The 19,500-nt window shown below is 55.2% G+C and overlaps 1 protein-coding gene and 1 long non-coding RNA gene across 9 annotated transcripts in view; one reads left to right on the top strand and one right to left on the bottom strand.

Annotated features, from left to right (window-relative positions):
- LOC142845543 (uncharacterized) overlaps window positions 1–19,500 on the bottom strand; it is a 227,149-nt gene that overhangs the window by 83,500 nt on the left and 124,149 nt on the right. The window lies entirely within an intron of this gene.
- LOC142845532 (cadherin EGF LAG seven-pass G-type receptor 3) overlaps window positions 1–19,500 on the top strand; it is a 38,493-nt gene that overhangs the window by 17,071 nt on the left and 1,922 nt on the right. For 2 of the 8 annotated variants that reach the window (XM_075964483.1, XM_075964482.1), the window contains 14 exons: window positions 310–477; window positions 702–828; window positions 922–1,128; window positions 1,345–1,519; window positions 1,707–1,819; window positions 2,241–2,320; window positions 2,792–2,918; window positions 3,424–3,540; window positions 3,619–3,767; window positions 4,520–4,647; window positions 4,956–5,114; window positions 5,868–6,071; window positions 6,735–7,626; window positions 8,839–10,422. In XM_075964483.1, the coding sequence (XP_075820598.1) occupies window positions 310–477; window positions 702–828; window positions 922–1,128; window positions 1,345–1,519; window positions 1,707–1,819; window positions 2,241–2,320; window positions 2,792–2,918; window positions 3,424–3,540; window positions 3,619–3,767; window positions 4,520–4,647; window positions 4,956–5,114; window positions 5,868–6,071; window positions 6,735–7,626; window positions 8,839–8,866 (2,674 nt within the window). In that variant the 3' untranslated portion in view covers window positions 8,867–10,422. Of the gene's footprint in view, window positions 1–309; window positions 478–701; window positions 829–921; window positions 1,129–1,344; window positions 1,520–1,706; window positions 1,820–2,240; window positions 2,321–2,791; window positions 2,919–3,423; window positions 3,541–3,618; window positions 3,768–4,519; window positions 4,648–4,955; window positions 5,115–5,867; window positions 6,072–6,734; window positions 7,627–8,838; window positions 10,423–11,505; window positions 12,285–13,198; window positions 13,365–13,442; window positions 13,583–13,712; window positions 13,824–14,352; window positions 14,502–14,625; window positions 14,791–14,870; window positions 15,024–15,325; window positions 15,409–15,500; window positions 15,649–15,864; window positions 15,979–16,099; window positions 16,178–16,469; window positions 16,566–16,647; window positions 16,755–16,925; window positions 16,996–18,139; window positions 18,233–18,328; window positions 18,434–18,831; window positions 18,925–19,500 lie in introns of those variants that run through there. The other 6 variants (XM_075964486.1, XM_075964485.1, XM_075964484.1 and 3 more) reach the window with 6 other exon arrangements.

Here is a 19,500-nt window from a genome sequence, read left to right as displayed (position 1 = left end):
GGGGACTGGCTGATAGAGGAAGACATATACAAATTGGTTGGGGAAGTCAGATAGAGATGGGAGGGTGGAAGAAGGGAGGGTGTGAGGCTGACAGTCATAGGCCAGTCCAGAGCTGTTCAGGCCTTAGCTCAGTCTAGGCAGTGAGTCTGAAGCCCCTGGCAGCCCAGCAGAGGCTGGATGGTGTTCTTAGAACCAGCATGTGCTCTGCAGGTATCTGGATCCTGGTCAGTCATGGCAAGTGGTTTGGTGGAGAGGTGGGCAGTCAGTTTTTGTTCAACAGTGTCCAAGACCAGCTGGGTGTCTCCTCAGGCTCCCCCAAAACCCTGTTATGAACTCCCCGGTGGTCAGCGTGGCTGTTTTCCATGGACGCAACTTCCTAAGTGGTGTTCTGGTGTCCCCAATCAACCTTGAGTTCCGCCTACTACAGACAGCGAATCGGAGCAAGGCGATCTGTGTGCAGTGGGACCCACCTGGCCCGTGAGGACCCCACTCTGGAAACCTTTTGTCCCTGTTAACCTCTGGGAGGTGCCCCAGCCTGTCCCCATGCCCCAGTCTATGCCTCCGTGCCAATAGGCCCACGAGGAATATTGTTCCCCAACTCCCGGCACCCTCTCCCTCCCCCACCATCTCACAAATCTCTGCCTGCAATGAAACACATCTAGATGGAAAGGTAGATCTAACTAACTCTCCTCTGGATACAGGGCAGACCAGCATGGGATGTGGACGGCAAGGGACTGTGAGCTGGTACACAGGAATGGATCCCATGCACGGTGTCGCTGTAGCCGCACAGGCACTTTTGGAGTCCTTATGGATGCCTCTCCCCGTGAGGTAGAGTTGCGTTCAATGACCTAAAGAAGTGGGAAGTCAAAAGGGCAGGAAGCTCTCTACCCAGCATTCCAGTGACCATCCTTAACTCCACAGCGGCTAGAGGGAGACCTAGAGCTGCTGGCGGTGTTCACGCACGTGGTCGTGGCCGTGTCTGTGACTGCACTAGTCCTGACTGCAGCTGTCCTGCTGAGCCTGCGCAGCCTCAAGTCCAATGTGCGTGGGATCCACGCCAATGTGGCAGCTGCCCTGGGAGTAGCAGAGCTCCTCTTTCTGCTGGGAATCCACAGGACCCACAACCAGGTGCAGGGCCAGGGCCAGGGCCAGGGCCAGGGGAATGTGTCCAGTGACTCCGCCTTTCCCAGGCATGCCCAAGTTGAGGTCCTGGTTTGGGGCGGGACACTGGCTGGAATTAAATGCTGTTGTTAGGATCGTAAGTGGAAAACAGATGCCTGGGGTGGGTCAGAGATGCGGTGGGCGGGAGAGGTCCTGACAGCGATCTCTTGGCTCTGCCCTCAGCTGCTGTGCACCGCGGTCGCCATCCTCCTGCACTACTTCTTCCTCAGCACCTTCGCGTGGCTCCTGGTGCAGGGCCTACACCTTTATCGGATGCAGGTTGAGCCTCGGAATGTGGATCGTGGTGCCATGCGCTTCTACCATGCTTTGGGATGGGGCGTCCCTGCCGTGTTGTTAGGTGAGGTCTTACCCACAGGCCTGTGATCTCCAACCTCCGCCTATCACATGGTCTGACCCCAGGCTATTTCCCCCAACCCTGTCACCTACCAGGGAGGATCCTGTTTGCATTTATCCCATGTCCTTCACATACTAGGGGTCAGAATTTAGACTACACCTCCTTGGTTCTAACTCTTCTCTTTCCAAAGGCCTGGCTGTTGGACTAGACCCAGAGGGCTATGGGAACTCTGACTTCTGCTGGATCTCCATCCATGAACCTCTTATCTGGAGTTTCGCTGGCCCTATCGTCCTTGTCATTGTGGTGAGTGTCTGGCTCTTGGTGCCGCTGTGTGCTTCATTTTCAGGAAGGAGGGAGGAGACTTGGAGCAAGTGATGGAATAGCAGGTGGCGGGGCACAGGCATCCTGGACCACTTCCATCTCGTGTATGGTCATAGTGAACTCCCACTCAGCTGGCATGAAAGTGGGGGATCAGTTGGGTCAAAGACTTAGCTATTTCTCGTGCTGTCTCCATTTCTCTGTGTCACTGTCACATCCCCACTCAGCTTCCCTTTCCATCTCTGACTCTTGTGTGGTTTTTGAGCTCTTCTGTCTCATTCTGAGTCATACCCTCCCTTCCCCTCTCATTTTCTCTCTCTTCATGCTCGGGCTTGTGGTCTTGGTCTCTTTCTGTTTCTTACTGTCTCTGTCTCTCTCTCCCTGCTCCACCTGACTGTGGGTGTAGATGAATGGGACCATGTTTCTCCTCGCTGCCCGCACATCCTGCTCCACAGGGCAGAGGGAGGCCAAGAAGACCTCTGTGCTGTGAGTTGGCTAGTTGAGGGAAGTAGGGGTCCTCAAGATGGCAGACTCCTCCTGGGTGGGCTCTGGTGGAGGTTGGGCTCCAAATTCTGCATGAAGGGAAGTCCTTCCTTCCTTGGCCTGTGCTCCCTCTCCAGCCTCACAAGGATTTTCGCTCTGTTGTCTCCCAGTCCCTTGAGTGTCCCAGGACTCCGCCACGACCTGAATGTTTCACTTTACCCCCCATTACATGTCTGCCTATCTCCTGTTGTCTCGTGGCTCCCTGACTCCTTGTCTTTCCCACAATCTCTCAGGGTTCCCTGAATGCTCTCTCGGTTCTTTGCGTGACTGCCCGTCTTCTTTAGTATCCTCCTTAGACTTCCATGTTCTTGTGTGAAGTGTTTTCTTGATGTACCCTGTTTGTCCTCCTGTGTCCCCTACATAAGCCCTGCTTGACCCTGGCGTGTCCTCCTGTGTCCTCCCATGTCCTTACAGCAGGACCCTGCGCAGCTCCTTCCTGCTCCTCCTGCTGGTCAGTGCCTCCTGGCTCTTTGGCCTCCTGGCAGTCAACCACAGCGTACTGGCCTTTCACTACCTCCATGCTGGACTCTGTGGCCTTCAGGTACCTCTGGTGGCCCTCTCCCATCCTACACCCGGATGGGGTTTCAGCAGCCTAGCCCTAGGTGTGGCATTGCCACCAGGCCCGGAGCTCATTCTGGCTGAATGACTATGCTAATCCTAAACCAGACACTGACCCTGGCTACTGACCCCAGGCCTATAACTGATACCCAAGTAGTCACTGAGATCAGGCTGAGAGCTGATCCTGGGCTGCCCTTCACCAACACTGCAGCTTCTGATCCCTTGCTAACCACACTAGCATTGACTTCAGCTCCTCCTGCCATTTGGCCTTCTCATTATGCGTCCTGAGACGTTCCCTCACTTTCTCTCTGATCCTCACCCTTGGATCACTGATTCAACCCTAACCTGTACCCACACACACCGATACTCCCGTCTTCGCTGACCCACAGAGACTTTTATTGGCCCCTGATTGATGCTCTGTCGGCTGTATTCTGAGCTTCTGTCTTCTGATCTCTCAGTGACCTTCACTGACCTTCACTGACCCACAGGGCTTGGCTGTCCTGCTGCTCTTCTGTGTCCTGAATGCCGATGCTCGGGCTGCTTGGACCCCGGCCTGTCTAGGCAAGAAGGCAGCTCCTGAGGAGACAAGGCCAGCACCCGGGACGGTGAGAGACTGCTAAGGCTGGAGGTGGGGATGGGAACCCTAGGATGCCTGGGAACTAGCTCACACTCCTGTCCCTCAGGGGTCTGGAGTCTATAACAACACCGCCCTCTTTGAGGAGAGTGGCCTTATCCGCATCACTCTTGGTGCCTCCACCGTCTCTTCCGTGAGCAGTGCCCGTTCCGGCAGGGCCCAGGACCAGGACAGCCAACGGGGCCGCAGCTACCTCAGGTGAGTGGCCATATATGACTTAGTCTAGTTCCATGTCACCAAACGTTGACCTTATCAGATGCTAGGGAGGGTGACCACCTGGAACTCTGCAGCAGCCCTGCCCAGATGTCTTCTGATAAATAGTCCTAGAGGCTCCCTCGGCCATTCCACATGCAGCAGGCCATGCACTCAAAGGCTCCCTCGGCCATTCCGCATGCAGCAGGCCATGCACTCAAAGGCTCCCTCGGCCATTCCGCATGCAGCAGGCCATGCACTCAAAGGCTCCCTCGGCCATTCCACATGCAGCAGGCCATGCACTCAAAGGCTCCCTCGGCCATTCCGCATGCAGCAGGCCATGCACTCAAAGGCTCCCTCGGCCATTCCACATGCAGCAGGCCATGCACTCAAAGGCTCCCTCGGCCATTCCGCATGCAGCAGGCCATGCACTCAAAGGCTCCCTCGGCCATTCCACATGCAGCAGGCCATGCATTCAAAGGCTCCCTCGGCCATTCCGCATGCAGCAGGCCATGCATTCAAAGGCTCCCTCGGCCATTCCACATGCAGCAGGCCATGCACTCAAAGGCTCCCTCGGCCATTCCGCATGCAGCAGGCCATGCATTCAAAGGCTCCCTCGGCCATTCCGCATGCAGCAGGCCATGCATTCAAAGGCTCCCTCGGCCATTCCACATGCAGCAGGCCATGCACTCAAAGGCTCCCCAGCTTCCAAAGCAACTTGTCACAGTCTTCTCTGATGGAGGATTCTGCATTTCCAGGGACAATGTTCTGGTTCGACATGGCTCAACCGCTGACCACATTGAGCACAGCCTCCAGGCTCACACTGGCCCCACTGACCTGGATGTGGCTATGTTCCATCGAGATGCTGGTGGAGTTGGAGCCCTGGGTCAGGGAGGAGGGGCGTAGAGTGTGTCTTTATGATCTGCCTTCTTCTACTCCAAGCTGGGGGCAATGGCTAACTGAGTAGGGCAAGCTCCTCTCAGGTCACTGCCCCAGAAGGCACCTACCCATCCTTGCTTGTCTAGTTCACCCTTGATTAATTCAAGTACTTATGTCCCCCCCCCCAAGCTCCATTCAGCCCCCACCTTAATCTGCTTGCTGCCTTGCTTGCCCACCTCCAGACCCTCAGCTAGGGACCTTTCCTTATCCCTGAAGTGCCCTGCTTCTTCACTTTCTTCCTGACCTTTGCCCCAGGTGCGGACTCTGACTCTGACAGTGACCTGTCCTTGGAGGAGGAGAGGAGTCTCTCCATCCCCTCTTCAGAAAGTGAGGACAATGGCCGGACGCGAGGGCGTTTCCAACGTCCACTCCGCAGGGCAGCCCAGAGTGAGAGGCTCCTTGCCCACCCCAAAGGTGACAGAAACTCGCTGATTCTATGGGTGATCAAGGGACTCCCATGATTCACCGAGATGTGATGTAGGGACCTTACCATCTCCTTACGATTCCTGAGCCTGACCCACTGGGACCCTATGTGCCGTTCCCACCCAGATTTTTAGGAGTGCTTGGGGACCCAGGAGCAACCTGGGCGATGATATTGAGGCCAGAGATGTTACAGAGTAACTTGTCCCCTCAGCTGCCTAGCATCCCTGTGGTTTATGGTTTATCTCGATCCTCCTAATCTCAGCCACCAAACTTCCATCTCATCTGTACCCTTGTAGCTAAGGATGAAGGCTAACTTCCATCTCCTCTACACCCTTCTAGCTGAGAAGGATGGCTCCGCAGTAAACCTTCCTTCAGGGGCTCCACTGATCTGAGAAGGGACACCCTCCTGTTTCTATTCCCTTTTAAAAAAATACTTTTATTTTGTATATGTGTGAGTAGGTGTGTATGCCAACTGTCCTCGGGTGGAGGTCACAGGACGATTTGTGGTAGTTAGTTCTCTCTTCCATACGGTCCTGGGAGTCAAACATAGCCTAACAAGCTTGGTGGCGGTGAAGTGCTTTCACTTGCTGAGCCATCTCTCCATCTCTCCTGTTCCTATTTCTCAGTGAGGACAGCCAGGGCTTGAAGAGTCGTTAGGTCCAGGGGTCACAGAGTCTGGTTCACAGGTCTTAGAAAGCACTGGAGTCAAGCCCAAGGCTCCTGTAACCTGCTCTGGCTTCACAGATATGGACGGCAATGACCTCCTGTCCTACTGGCCAGCCCTGGGAGAGTGTGAGGCAACAGCACCTTGCGCTCTGCAGGCCTGGGGCTCTGAGAGGCGCCTTGGACTAGACACCAACAAAGATGCGGCCAATAACAACCAGCCAGATCTGGCCTTGACTAGTGGAGATGAAACCTCCCTGGGCAGGGCCCAGCGGCAGAGGAAAGGTAGGCCTTTTCCTAACCCTTTGGCCTGGCTGTAGGAGTCCTGAAGGCTGCTTGGGCCCAGACTTGATGGGAATTGAGCTTCCTGGTCCCAAGTGCGGAGGTCATCTTGCTCTACTCTGACAGGCTCCTGCTCCTCAACCTGCTTCATGGTCCCAGAGACTGCCTGTCCCCTCCATATCCTGGCTTGTATTCCTGCATCCTCAGAAGCCATCTTCCCTCTGCTTCTGCATTCCCACTCACTTTGCAAACCACAGAAGCTGTGACCTTGGAGTCCAGAGCTGCTGCTCTGCTCTAGGTCTTTGTCTCTCACACTGGCTGTAGCGTCCCGAGGTTGTCCTTGCACTAGCACAAGAGGGTTTTGCCCTTGGTCTTGCATCACAGGAACACTGAAGACTGCTTCTGCTCCAGCCCAGGGAATTCCTACCCTTTTGACCTAGGCCTGTATTTCCAGGACTTAGGGTTATCCCGCTTCTGACTTCCTGGAAGTCTGCCCTGACCCTGCACAGTGACCACCCTAGCTTGACCCACAAGATTCCTGTCTCCTACTCTGACCCTGTTCCACTGTCCGTGTAGGACCTCTGGAGTTTCCTCTCACGTCTGCACTTCCTTGACTAGATCCCTGCCTACTCTCTGATACATAATCTGTCCCCAATTCTTCCACAGGCATCCTAAAGAATAAGTTGCAGTACCCATTGGTGCCCAAGACTCGAGGCACTCCTGAGCTGTCCTGGTGCCGTGCAGCTACCTTGGGCAACCGGGCTGTGCCAGCTGCCTCCTATGGTCGCATCTATGCAGGCGGGGGCACAGGTAGTCTTTCACAGCCAGCCAGCCGCTACTCTTCCCGAGAGCAGCTGGACTTGCTGCTAAGGCGGCAACTGAGCCGGGAGAGACTAGAGGAAGTTCCAGTTCCCGCCCCTGTTTTGCGTCCCCTGAGCCGGCCAGGCTCCCAGGAACACTTGGATGTTGCACCAAGCCGCCTAGAGCCCAGAGATCGGGTCAGCACCCTACCACGGAGGCAGCCACCCCGGGACTACCCTGGAACTATGGCTGGACGCTTTGGGTCACGGGATCCACTGGACTTAGGGGCACCCCGAGAATGGTTGAACACACTTCCCCCACCCCGCCGCAACAGGGACCTTGACCCACAGCACCCACCTCTGCCCCTGACTCCACAGCGGCAACTCTCAAGGGACCCCCTCTTGCCATCTCGGCCCCTGGACTCTCTGTCTAGGATCTCGAACTCTCGGGAGCAGCTGGACCAGGTGCCTAGTCGGCATCCCTCACGAGAGGCCCTTGGACCAGCCCCACAGCTTCTCAGAGCCAGGGAGGACCCAGCCAGTGGCCCTAGCCATGGCCCCTCCACGGAGCAACTCGACATCCTCTCCTCTATCCTTGCCTCCTTCAACTCCTCAGCCCTGTCTTCAGTGCAGTCCTCAAGCACGCCCTCGGGCCCTCACACCACTGCCACGCCTTCTGCCACAGTCTCTGCACTTGGGCCTTCCACACCTCGCTCAGCCACATCCCACAGCATCTCGGAGTTGTCACCAGATTCAGAGTAAGCAGGGCCCAGACACCTGTTCACACTCTTGTCAGCTTAGAGCAGCTGCCCCACGTACAACACCCGAGTCCACCGTAGAATGAATTGGGAGTTAGCTTATAGATACGGGCCATTCCAGGCTCAGCACAGCCCAGAGACCACATTAGGGACAATTCTAGCAGAAGATGGGAACAGGGCTAGCTGGAACTTGCTTACACATCCCAGAAAAGTGCCGCCAAAGACTGGAACTAGTGGAGGGGGCAGGCAGGAGTCAGGGCATCAAAGTACGAAATAACCTGGCATTTGCATGAGACAACGAGAGGAATCTTTGTTCAGATGGTCATGAGGAATAGTGGCATGTTGTGCCAGACTGAGAATGTCATTCGCTCATTATTGTATTCCATGACATGAGACTGCTCCCACCTGTGGGCGCTGTGGGGTTAGGCACAGTACAACTCGAAGGCCCACAAGGCATCTGTGGGGTTGAGGATGCCAGAGACACCCAGAAGTGGCCGGACACACAGGAATCCACGAAGGTATAGGGGAGCAGGAACGAGCAATGCCAAACCCAGAGTAAGCAGGGCCCCGCGGGGGAGTTGCCAGGTCTAAGAAGACAATGGAGAGTTGTCAGTCAAGGAGAAACTGCCAGGTCAAGCTCTGGAGGAGACATGACTGGGAGGGAAGTAGGCCTCTGTGGATAGGGCAGGGGACCAGGAGACTGAGCAGGGCCCAACGCTGAGAGGACAGAGGAGGTAGGAAGCAGGGGCTTAGGGGACCAGAGCTGTAGCGGGACGCTGAAAGGGAAGGATGAGGAAGAGACAACCCGCCCGGGGCCCCTGCAGTCTGGCCTTGGGGGCTGCATAAGTGCCAGGGGACTGAGGACTCAGCTTCAGAGTCAGCTGAGTTTCGGTCCCATGTCGCATCTCCTTGATGAGGTGAGGCATAATTCAAGCTACACAGTAGCCCTTCGTCTGTAGACTCAGTTTAGAGAAACAAACTCCTTGGGATGCGGAGATTTGTGGTATTGTCTGAATTACGGACGCTTCATGTAGTCTCTGCATAGGTGGTTTCCTAAGCACCGAGACCTAGGCGGCAACCTGCTAATAGGTCTAGGCTGTGGAGGTCCAGATGGGTGTTTGCAGGGCGCAGAACCATGGAGTGGGCATGAGGGGGCTGAGGGCTGAGAGGGAAGTCGTCTTAGCCATGGCCTTCCATTTCCACACTCAACAGAATTCCCAGAAGCGAAGGTCACTCCTGAGGGGCTGGCAGCAGGTGAGGAGCCACCACGGGCAGCAGAGGATTTGGGCCGATGGAAGAGACGTCGTGACTGATCCCAAGGCAGCCCTCTTGAGGCCCTCCTCAGTGCAGTGTGACGGTCCCAAGCGTCTGTGAGCATGAGTGTGACAGGTGCGGGTGGGGGTTGGAGGGAGGACTTTTATACATTTTGTAACTTTGTAACCAGAGAGATATGCTTATGTTATTTTTCAGCTCTTCTGTGTCCCAGGGGTCCGAGACTGGGCTGGGAGGGGATGGGGGAGAGATGCAGTTGGCCTCATCCGGGTCCTTTTCTTTCATCTTACCGGTGGGGTGGACAAGTGGGACACTCCCCTGCCTCTTCCCCACATTGATCTGAACAGTGTTGGAGCCCAGAGTGCAAATTTGATCTTTGCATTTTCTCCAGTGCCCCACAGGCCAAACTCCAGTGTGTGGGGGTTGGTCTTGCAGACAGGGGTCTTCCCACTCCCTCCTGAGGGCTTACTCGTGCCCTTACTCCGCTATGTGGATGTGTATTTCTTGGAGTCCCTGCCACTTACTGCCTTAAGACCCAGGACTGATGCTGTGGGCGCTGGGAGAGCAGCAGACGTCATGTTTACAGATCAAGGCTTCCCTTCCTCCCTTGGGGAGGGACTCGGGCCTCTAATCAGACATTCCCACCAGGGTGTGAGTAGAGGGGACATTCCTTTGTCTCTGCTTCTTCCTCTGCTTAAGCAACTCTAGTCTGTGGTGCCATTGTTCACTACACTGCCCCCTGGAGGGATGAGTGGGAGGGTGAACAAAGGAGCAGAAACAAGGGAATCCAAGACCCGGAATGTAGGTGCCTCGGCCTCCCAACTGTTTGCAGGATCCTCCCTGGCACCAGGCTGTAGCAGTGACTGCCCCACAGTCTGTTATTCCCTTATAGAGGGAAAAATGACTGTTAGGATCCTGTTCACAAATCTCTTTTGTTATTTGTCTGATGTCCACAACTGGGGACTTTAAATTTTTGTTACCTTGTTTACAGGTCAAGATTATTTTTTTAAAGTGTTGGTTTTTATTTACTGTCTACAATGTAAAACGGTGAACTTCCACACTTTGTTTACAGTTGAGAATGGTTTCCCGTTTGTTTACAAGTGAAAGGTAGGAGAAGTGGGAGAGGGGCTTAGAAGACCCACCTGTGATATCCCTGGACCTGGTCATCTTGAGGGGGGCGTCTAACCCTGACCCTTTCCAGGCCAAATGTCAACTGAGTCTTCTGTTTAACAGCACACCCTGAAGGAGGCTCAGGGCTGGGGTTCTGGGCAAAGGTCGCTCACCTCTACCCGGTGTATTCAAAACCCCACTTTGCTGCCTGTGCCAAATCCCACCAGCGGTCGCTAACTCTCCTTACCCAGACTGAGCTGACCTCTGCCCTGTCAGTGGGAGAGTGTCCTTGCTGTGTCCTAGGTTCTGTAGATGCCCGTCTCTGGGGTCCCCCTCCAGCACAGTGGCCCTCTTTCCTGTCTGTGTAAATTGTTCCGTGAAGCCGCGCTCTGTTTTGGGAATAAACTTCTATAGAAAACACTTGTTGCTCTTTCTGTTTCAGATGTAGGGATGGTTGCTATAAGTGATTCACCCAGAATGACCTTGGAAGGAATTTGAGCCCTCCTCCCTCCAAAATATCCAGTTATTTTTAGTTCATTTCATGGCAGATTTGGACCAGGTTCCTACAGCTTTCTGAAGTATGGCCTTTCACCTTGTGATTGGACCAAACTTAGAGCATAGGAGCTGGGCAAGAGAAGCCTTTTCTGGGGCTAGGCAGCAATGGGAGGGCTTCCTGATTTCCAGAGCCTGATTTGTGGCCCTGCCCATTTGTCAAACCAAACCTAGGAGTTGCCTTCCCAGTGTGTACCTTACCCACCCACACTCTGACCCTTCCTGGTCTCTCTGACTTGGATCTGGCCAGAAGCTTGGAAACTCAGAGGAGCTTCCCTTTCCTTCCGAGATCAGTCTGGGGTGGGTTTCCCTCCCAGATTCATTTCCAGTCTAGGTAGCCAGAATCCAAAGGGAGGCCTTGAGAAGCCAGTAGTGGTGGCAAACACTTTTGACCACACCTTTAATCCCAGCACTCAGGAGGCTGGAGCAGGTGGATCTCTGATAAGGAGGCCAGCCTGGTCTAGAGAGAGTTCCAGGATAGCTGGGGCTCCACAGAGAACTTGTCTGGTGGGTGGAGGCAGGTAGGAGGACTTGAGGACCACTGTGCCAGGTCTCAGCGGGTAAGTCTGGGGGTGGTGTGCACAGCTTGATTGTCCCTGAGAGACTCTACAGACCTAGATCTCCCACAGTTGAGGTTAGGGCCCCAGATTACACATCTAAGCATCCAGATCATTCAAGGATTTCTTCCCCGCACTACCGGGACCCTTCACAAAGCCAGAACGTAAGATCAGATCCATCCATTCAGGGGCCCAGAGCCACGGGTCCTTTGTTCCAGTCCCCCAGCTCCAGGCAGCTGGTTAGCTAGCTGAAACCGACCAGAGTTGCAGGCGAGGACTTAAACTTGGCCTCTGGGAAGGAAAGGGTTAAACCTTCTTTCTCCGGGCTCGCCCCCCCGCCCGGGGAGTATGACTTAGGTTCCGCCCTCGAATTCTCATTGGTCTGAGCATGCACATCCCGGCTGTGGAGCGTGGTGCCGGCCTCGTTCTCGGCCAGGCGCCACCTTCGCGCCGGCAGTGGCCTCCCGCGGGAGCTGTCAGAGCCGCGGCACTTGAGCTATCTGGGGGCCATGGGGCTGTCCGATGGGTCCGGTGAGTTTCAGGGCGCCGCCCGAATTCCGCGTGTCCACGAAGTGTTAGTACTGTGACTCCCGGCCTAGATCGGTTGTGAAAGGGAACCGCCAAATTCCCAGAAGGCATCTCCCGCCTCCACAGCCTCAGTTTACCGCCTTGCCGATTTTCCGCAGGTGGTTGTCCATCAGCCGCGAGGGATGGGTGTGGGATCCGGCGCGACCCTAGCTCTTGAGGGTTGCACCGAAAGTCCCTGGAGTCCTAATGAGGGGGCCGCAGGGAGGTTGCTGCCTGCCAAGGAGCCCAGGTCCTGGAGGTGCGCCGGCTGGGTGCCTGGGCTCGGAAGGCAGACCGCTGCAAGACAGGTTCTAGCCAGTCCCTGGACCAGGCGCGGCCGGAGTCCGCGTGGTTCTGAGCCCTCTGGTGCTGAGGGCCTTTGTACCCTCCCAAAGGGCGGTGCCAGAGTAAGGCTCCGCCCCCGGGCGCGTGCTGCCTGGTAAAGGGAGGGCCCTTTAAGAAGACTTAGAGCTCTCGAAGGAGAGGGAGAGGGGACCCTGAGGTCTCCGTGAGCCAGAGGTGCACAGAACCTCTGAGGATCTTCCTTGCACCTTCTCTGCTCCCTCCAACGTGGATATCCAGGCTAGAGGCTCTTCCCAGGTGAGTTCCTACCCCTCTGGTGGGATCCTCTCCCCTGGTTATAGCTGCTTCCAGATCACAACTGACCGGTCAAAACTTTTCTCAAATGTTAGTTCTCCCGCCAGATTTACCCCCACCCCCGAAATTCGCAGAGGAGAGCTACATTCCTTATGGAGTCTCCCCAGCTCAGTTTCTTCTGAGAGAACTCCCCCAGATGAGAGAGAACCTTTCCATTCCCCCAGCCCCTATTCTTTGGTAAAGTTTCTCCCAGAAGTGCCTCCCGGTAGGTGAGGGATTCACCCCCAGGTCAGAACTTGCCTGGCTGGTGATGGCTGTCTGGGCAGGGTTCCCTCTAGGTTGGATTGGCTTCTGAAAACGCCTGTTTCCAGGTGAATCTTTCCTATTTCAAGGGGGTGTCTGGAGGTGAGAGCTTGGACCCTGAAACTTGAGGTGTCTAGATGGGTTCTCTCCCGAAGCCTGGGGGCAGTATTGCTTACAGATCTTACATGCTCCCTGCCAGCGATGCAGGCTCTGTGGTACAGCTGGAAGAGGAATTGGTTTAGGGAAGGCAAGGGGCTGAGAGGTAGGGGCTAGGAGAAATTGCCAGTCTGAATGTGGACCCCGACCTGGATGTGGACTTGAAGTGGTACTCAGGGCTGAGCAGCCACACCTGAGCTGGATGTGTAGGTCATGTTCATCCCACTCTCCCTCCCGGAGAGACTTTGGCCCAGAAAGCGGCTTCCAGCAGCCAAAGTTCAGGCACTGCCCCTGTCTGGGTGTGAACACGGGGCCCTCAGAGACCAGCAGGGTTGGCTCTATCCTTGATCTTTGAGCCTGGAAAACTCAGGTATGTGACTCTGTGGACCCAGGTAGAGTGAAGGAAAGGTTGGGACAGGGGCAATCCTCAGTGTATGTCTGTGGTCCCACCTCTCTAGACCACGGGACACAGCAGACACAGGCACTGCTGTCTACCACACAAGAAATGGAGCTGCAGAGGCGAGATTACCATGTGGAGAGGCCTCTGCTGGACCAGGAGCAGCTAGAGGATCTGGGACACTGGGGCCCGGTGACCAAGACCTACCAGTGGCGAGCTTGGTTTCGGTAACGATGAGGAGTTGAGGTATGGGGTGTTGTGGCAGGGCCCGAGTTCTGTCTCTGATGAACTCTTCATGTCCCCAGGTGCTCCCGTGCTCGGGCCCGTGCTCTTCTGCTCCATTACGTTCCGGTCTTGGGCTGGTTACCCCGCTATCCTGTGCGAGACTGGCTCCTGGGTGACCTGTTGTCTGGCCTGAGCGTGGCCATCATGCAGCTTCCACAGGGTAAAGGCCAAACCAGGAGCCACGACCTCTGCCTTTGGAACTATGGCCCCTGAACCCAGGGTTTGGATCCCCCCACCTTTCTGAGACCCTACTCTCTCTCCAAGTCTGCATTGCACCCTTCTACCTGCAGGCTTAGCCTACGCCCTCCTGGCAGGATTGCCTCCTATGTTTGGCCTGTACAGTTCTTTTTACCCCGTCTTCGTCTATTTCCTATTTGGTACCTCTCGACACATCTCGGTGGGTAAGTGGAGTCAGGCCTAGCTTTCCATAGAGGCCGTCTTCTGTGGAGGGGAGTGGCAGGCTGAGCAGGGGAGCTTGGGGACTAGGGCGGTGTGGGTGCTAGATCACTAAGAGAATGGCATATGGGTCACCCTAAGAAGTCCTAGGGAACCGACTGTAGGGATTACAGGTTCAGGATATCTCAAAACTCTGGCTTCAGGGTGGATGAGGCAGTCCATGGGGCCAGGAAATTCCTAGAGGCCTGTCCAGCCTGTCCATGATCCTTCTCTTGCTCCCAGAGAGTCTGTGTCGCAGAACACTGGACACTGGTGAGACTAGGTGGTGAGATGGGGCCAGGATTAGCCCAGTTAGCCTTAGGAGCGAGCTTGTGAGCTCAAGGTTCGCTTCTGACCTTGGCCGTACCTGACCAGTACGGTTTGCACAACCGTAATCCAAGGATATCTGTCTGCTGGCCTCTTTAGCTAAGACTGGGGCTCCAGAGTGGGACAACATCCTCTTCCCTTCTGACCTGTCCCGTCCTGCCCCTTCAGGGACCTTTGCTGTCATGTCTGTGATGGTGGGCGGTGTGACAGAATCCTTGACTGCGGACGAGGCCTTCGTGCAAGGCTTGAACGCCACAGTTGATGATGCCCGGGTGCAGGTGGCCTACACGCTCAGTTTCCTGGTTGGCCTCTTCCAGGTACGGCACGGCCGTCCCCCTAGCTGCCTGGACTTACACTGTGTCCTCTCGCTGTTCCTTCATTCCCTCTGATTCCACTTGCTTCATGATTTCTGCCCCCTGATGTTCCCTGACTGGCCTACAGGTGGGGCTGGGCCTGGTGCACTTCGGCTTTGTGGTCACCTACCTGTCGGAGCCTCTGGTCCGCAGCTACACCACAGCCGCCTCTGTGCAAGTCCTCGTCTCACAGCTCAAGTATGTGTTTGGCATCAAACTGAACAGTCACTCTGGGCCACTGTCCGTTATCTATGTGAGTGAGGGTGGGGGCCAGGGTGGGTAGGTGCTGCGCCCATGACCTTGAATGCTGGCTGTAACACCTCTTCTCCTCAGACAGTGCTGGAGGTCTGCGCGAAGCTGCCCCAGACGGTGCCCGGCACCTTGGTCACGGCACTTGTAGCAGGAGTGGTGCTTGTGTTGGTGAAGCTGTTGAATGAGAAGCTAAAGCGCTATCTGCCCCTGCCCATACCTGGGGAACTGCTCACGGTTGGTTCGCGTACCCGGGAATGGTGGACAGAGGAGAAGGGCGGATGTTAGGGTAGATCCGGCCAGGATACAACCTCGAGGTATTTCAGGGCCAGACGGAGTGACCACTGTCAGGGTTTCTGCCCTAGATTGGCTTCTTACCACCCTTGACAGCTTATCTCCTTCCTCAAATGGTAGTGCTTACCTCTCAGGCTATCCACAACTTCTCATTCCTCAAAGCTTTTTCCCCCGTAATGGTTAAGCTTCTCTCCCTTAGGATATTGCCAGGACCTCCCTGCCCTAATTCTATCCTTTCCCCACAGCTCATTGGGGCCACCGGTATTTCCTTCGGTGCTCAACTCCGTGAAAGATTCCAGGTAGACGTGGTGGGCAACATCACCACAGGGTGAGCTCTGGTTCTGTCAGGGATGGGGCGGGGCGGGGCGGGGGACAGGTAGAGCCAGGGCCATCCTCTGACCTCACAAGTGTTCCTCCTAGGCTGATACCCCCGGTGCCACCCAAGACAGAGTTGTTTGCCACACTCGTGGGAAATGCCTTTGCCATTGCTGTGGTTGGCTTCGCCATCGCCATCTCGCTTGGGAATATTTTTGCCCTGAGGCATGGCTACCGCGTGGACAGTAACCAGGTCTGTGATGTGGGTCATGCAGGTGAACACAAGGCCACATGATAGGAGAGAAACAGAGAAGGGTTGGACTGTACTTAGAAATGACCGAGGGCAGGAGAATAGGATGTTTGGGACAACAGTCAAACATTGGAGGCCATTGAGTGGGGATGGGGATTGGGAGTATGTCATCCTAGATATGCCTAGAGATAGACTTCTCACACCGTACTTCCCCCACAGGAGCTGGTGGCCCTTGGCCTCAGCAACCTCGTTGGCAGCTTCTTCCAGTGTTTCCCTGTGAGCTGCTCCATGTCTCGGAGCCTGGTACAGGAGGGTACCGGGGGCAACACACAGGTGGGCCTTGGTGTGAGCATGGTGTGTGTGTGGGCATGTTTCCATCTGGGTATGCATGCTGTTCTGCCAGGGTGGTCCTGCTTCTCCTCACTCTCACTCCCTGCTAACCCCCACCCTGTAGGTTGCCGGAGCTGTATCCTCCCTTTTCATCCTCCTCATTATCGTCAAACTCGGGGAACTCTTCCGAGACCTGCCCAAGGTAAGCCTCTACTCCTCCCAGCCAGCCTTCAGAGCCTCAGCTTGGCCAGACCCAAGTCAGTCACTCTAGTTCCATCTAAGGGACTCAGAGATATGAGGTTGAGCTCTGGGGATACAATCTGGAATTAGAGGTCAAGGGTTAGAAGTTTCTAATCAGCTCCAAGGGGTTAAGGTTGGTGTGGGGTGGTAGCTGGCTGTGGGCTGGGCTCTGCCCAAATGCTTGGCCAGCATGGGTGATCGTGCCTGGGTGGTGAATCCTCTCAGCAACCCTGGCGACATTGTCCCTGCTACAGGCCGTCCTGGCAGCTGTGATTATTGTGAATCTAAAGGGCATGATGAAGCAGTTCTCTGACATCTGCTCTCTTTGGAAGGCAAATCGAGTGGACCTGGTGAGAAGCTTGGGAGCCCAGCCCTGGGCTTTGGGGCTTCTAGTGCCAATGGACCCTTTGACCTCTGACATTTTGTTATCAGCTAATCTGGCTGGTGACCTTTGTGGCTACCATCCTGCTGAACCTGGATATTGGCCTGGCGGTTTCCATAGTGTTCTCCCTGCTGCTCGTGGTGATCCGAATGCAGCTGTGAGTCCACCATTTTTGGTACTCCCAATTCCAGCCTGGTGAGGGAGTAAGTTTCACACTGGCTCTCCACAACTTTCCTTACATCTCTGGGGACACCCCAAGTTCCTCATTCCCCTCTCATGGCCTTTTCTTTGCCTCTTCTCCATCCCCACCCCCCAACTCTCTCCTCAGGCCCCATTACTCTATCCTGGGGCAGGTGCCAGATACGGATATTTATAGAGACGTGGCAGAATACTCAGGGGTGAGTGGCAGGGCTAAATGGAAGGTGGGGCAGACAAGACAAATGGGCCCTTTTTATTTCCTCCACATGGACAAGAACACTGGGGGATGGGCTGGGAAAATGGCTCACTGGATAAACTGTTTGCTGTACCCAAATATGGATCCCCAGCACCCATATCAAATGCCAGGCATGGCAGCATGCATGTCTGTGACCCCAGTGCTCGGAAGGCAGTGACAGGAGGATCTCTGGGGCCCTCTGGCCAGCTAGTCTAGCCAATTGGTAAGCTCCAGGTTCAGTAAGAGACCCTGTCTCAAAGGGGAAGAACCATAGAGGAAGGTAGCCAATGTCTTTCCATGCAAGGTGCACACCCAGACTGGAAGCATTTTGACTTTGGTTCTTCGAATTTGAAGAGAGGAGTTTGAGTATGTGACCCTATTCATTGCATGAGTGACTGGCACAGTCTTGGAGCCAGACTCATAAGCCCTATGCTGTAGAATACCCCTGGGTCAAAAGAATGGGATAGTGCGGGGGGGGGGGGGGACACAGAATGTAGAGAAGGTTGTTTCCTGGTCTGCTCAGTGGGAATCAAAAGTCCCCGCCTGCTAGTTCGTGTAAAACCCTATATCATGTCATGCGAACAAAGGCTTTGTGAGAATCTGGAATAAAGTAAGCTCCGTCACTTCGGCCTGGAGCCCTGAAAGCCGAATGCGGTATGACTAGGCAGGCTAAAGAGTAGAGTGAGGGGTCTGGGTGTGGGAGACATGAGGGGAGCAGGCAGCTGCGTGGGGCTGGGAGGTGGCCCACATGGTCCAGGCCCAAATGCTCAGGGGAGACCTGAGCTGTGGATGGAATTGGGAAGGTGGGAGTGGAATGCCAGGTTGGGGTGGCTCTTCTGTCTGCATGCAGAAAACAGCAGAGGGCAGGGACAGGAGGGCTGAGAGCTGAACCCTGAAACCTGGTGACAGACAGGAGAGTTGGGAGGGACTGAACCTGTGCAGCACAGGAGCTAGGGTGGTATAGCCAGGCATATGCCCAGACTCCTGGAAGGGTATCAGCCGCAGCCTGGGGCAGAGGGTAGCAGGCTGTCTAAGAGAGGCAAGTTGAGTGAAGAGGATGCGGGAGAAGGCAAAGAAGGCTCAGCTACCCCAACTCCACTCATCTCCAGGCCAAGGAGGTCCCTGGTGTGAAGGTCTTTCGCTCCTCAGCCACCATTTACTTTGCCAATGCTGAGCTCTACTGTGACTCACTGAAACAGAAGGTGAGGCCGGGGTCCCCCTGCTTGGTGTGTGTGCGGGGGTCTGAGTACCGCTCCTCTCCCCAGAGGACCAGAGCCTACCTCTGACTGTGTCTCTAGTGTGGTGTGGACGTGGACCACCTCGTCTCCCAGAAAAAGAAGCGAATCAAAAAACAGGAGATGAAGATGAAGCGAATGAAGAAAGCCAAGAAGTCTCAGAAGCAGGTGGAGTTCCCCCCTCATCCCCTCAGCAGCTCCTCCTAGCCCAGCCCTACTGGGGACCCAACCCTGACCCCCAGCCATTTCGTGATCCTCTTTGGCCTTTCTCCCAGTCTGGTCCTTGTCCCATTCCCTCACCTGTCATTTCTCTTCACTACTCTTTGTCCCTCCCCTTTCTCCCTCAGCACCCTGGAGACCCTGGTTCAGCCCTGGGCAGGGCAGGGAAAGCTCTGGAAATGTTATACCCCTCGCCTGTATTAGTCACAGCGTGAACCACAGCAGGGTCCCTTTCATCGTCCTACTGTGGCTCCTTGCCCAACGCCAGGGGCAGTACCAGGTCCACCTGGCATGGTTGTCATGTGACACTTGGGATGACTTTCCGAATCACCCGTCTTCCCTCGTAGGATGCCCCTTCCAAGATCGCCTCAGTTTCAGTCAACATCAACACTGGCTTCGAAGACATCAAAAGCAATGATGCGGAGGGTTCCGAGGCCAAGGTGAGGCTACAAATGGGAGGAGGGAACGGCCCAGAACCGCGAAGGTGCGGGTGCCGACACATGTTACATGAGAAAAGCCGCTAGTGTGGGCTTGAAAGTGTTGGGCTAATGATGGGAGGAACAGGATGATGGCTCAGACGCTGCAGGAAGACCCTTGTGATACCAGATTCTCTCCTGGCTCATGTCTATAATCTCAGACTGACCTAGATTTTATAGACTGACCTTGAATTTATAGGTATAACAAGACCCCACAGTCTACGCTTATGGAAATATTGGGAAAATCTAGCAGAGGGGAGGGGGATACCAAGTTCAGCCAAAGACTCAGACAGGTCAGGGGATAAGGTGTGTGTGAATGAGTGTGGGCACAACAATGCTGTGGCCATCTTGTCTGTTCCTAGGCTCCTAGCCACTCCACCCTGTTTAGCTAAGGATGGGACATGATCTCCCAGCACGCTCCCTTATTGTGTCTCTATTAAGCTTTGGTCCAAGAAGTTTATGCATGTTGGAGTATGCGTTCCTGTGTCCCTACATGTCCTCCTGTGTTACAGATCCACCTGTCTCCTTTCAACCCATGTC

This window comes from Microtus pennsylvanicus, chromosome 3 (assembly GCF_037038515.1).
Source record: "Microtus pennsylvanicus isolate mMicPen1 chromosome 3, mMicPen1.hap1, whole genome shotgun sequence".
Taxonomy (NCBI): Eukaryota; Metazoa; Chordata; class Mammalia; order Rodentia; family Cricetidae; genus Microtus; species Microtus pennsylvanicus.
This window is presented reverse-complemented; position numbering and strand designations above follow the sequence as displayed.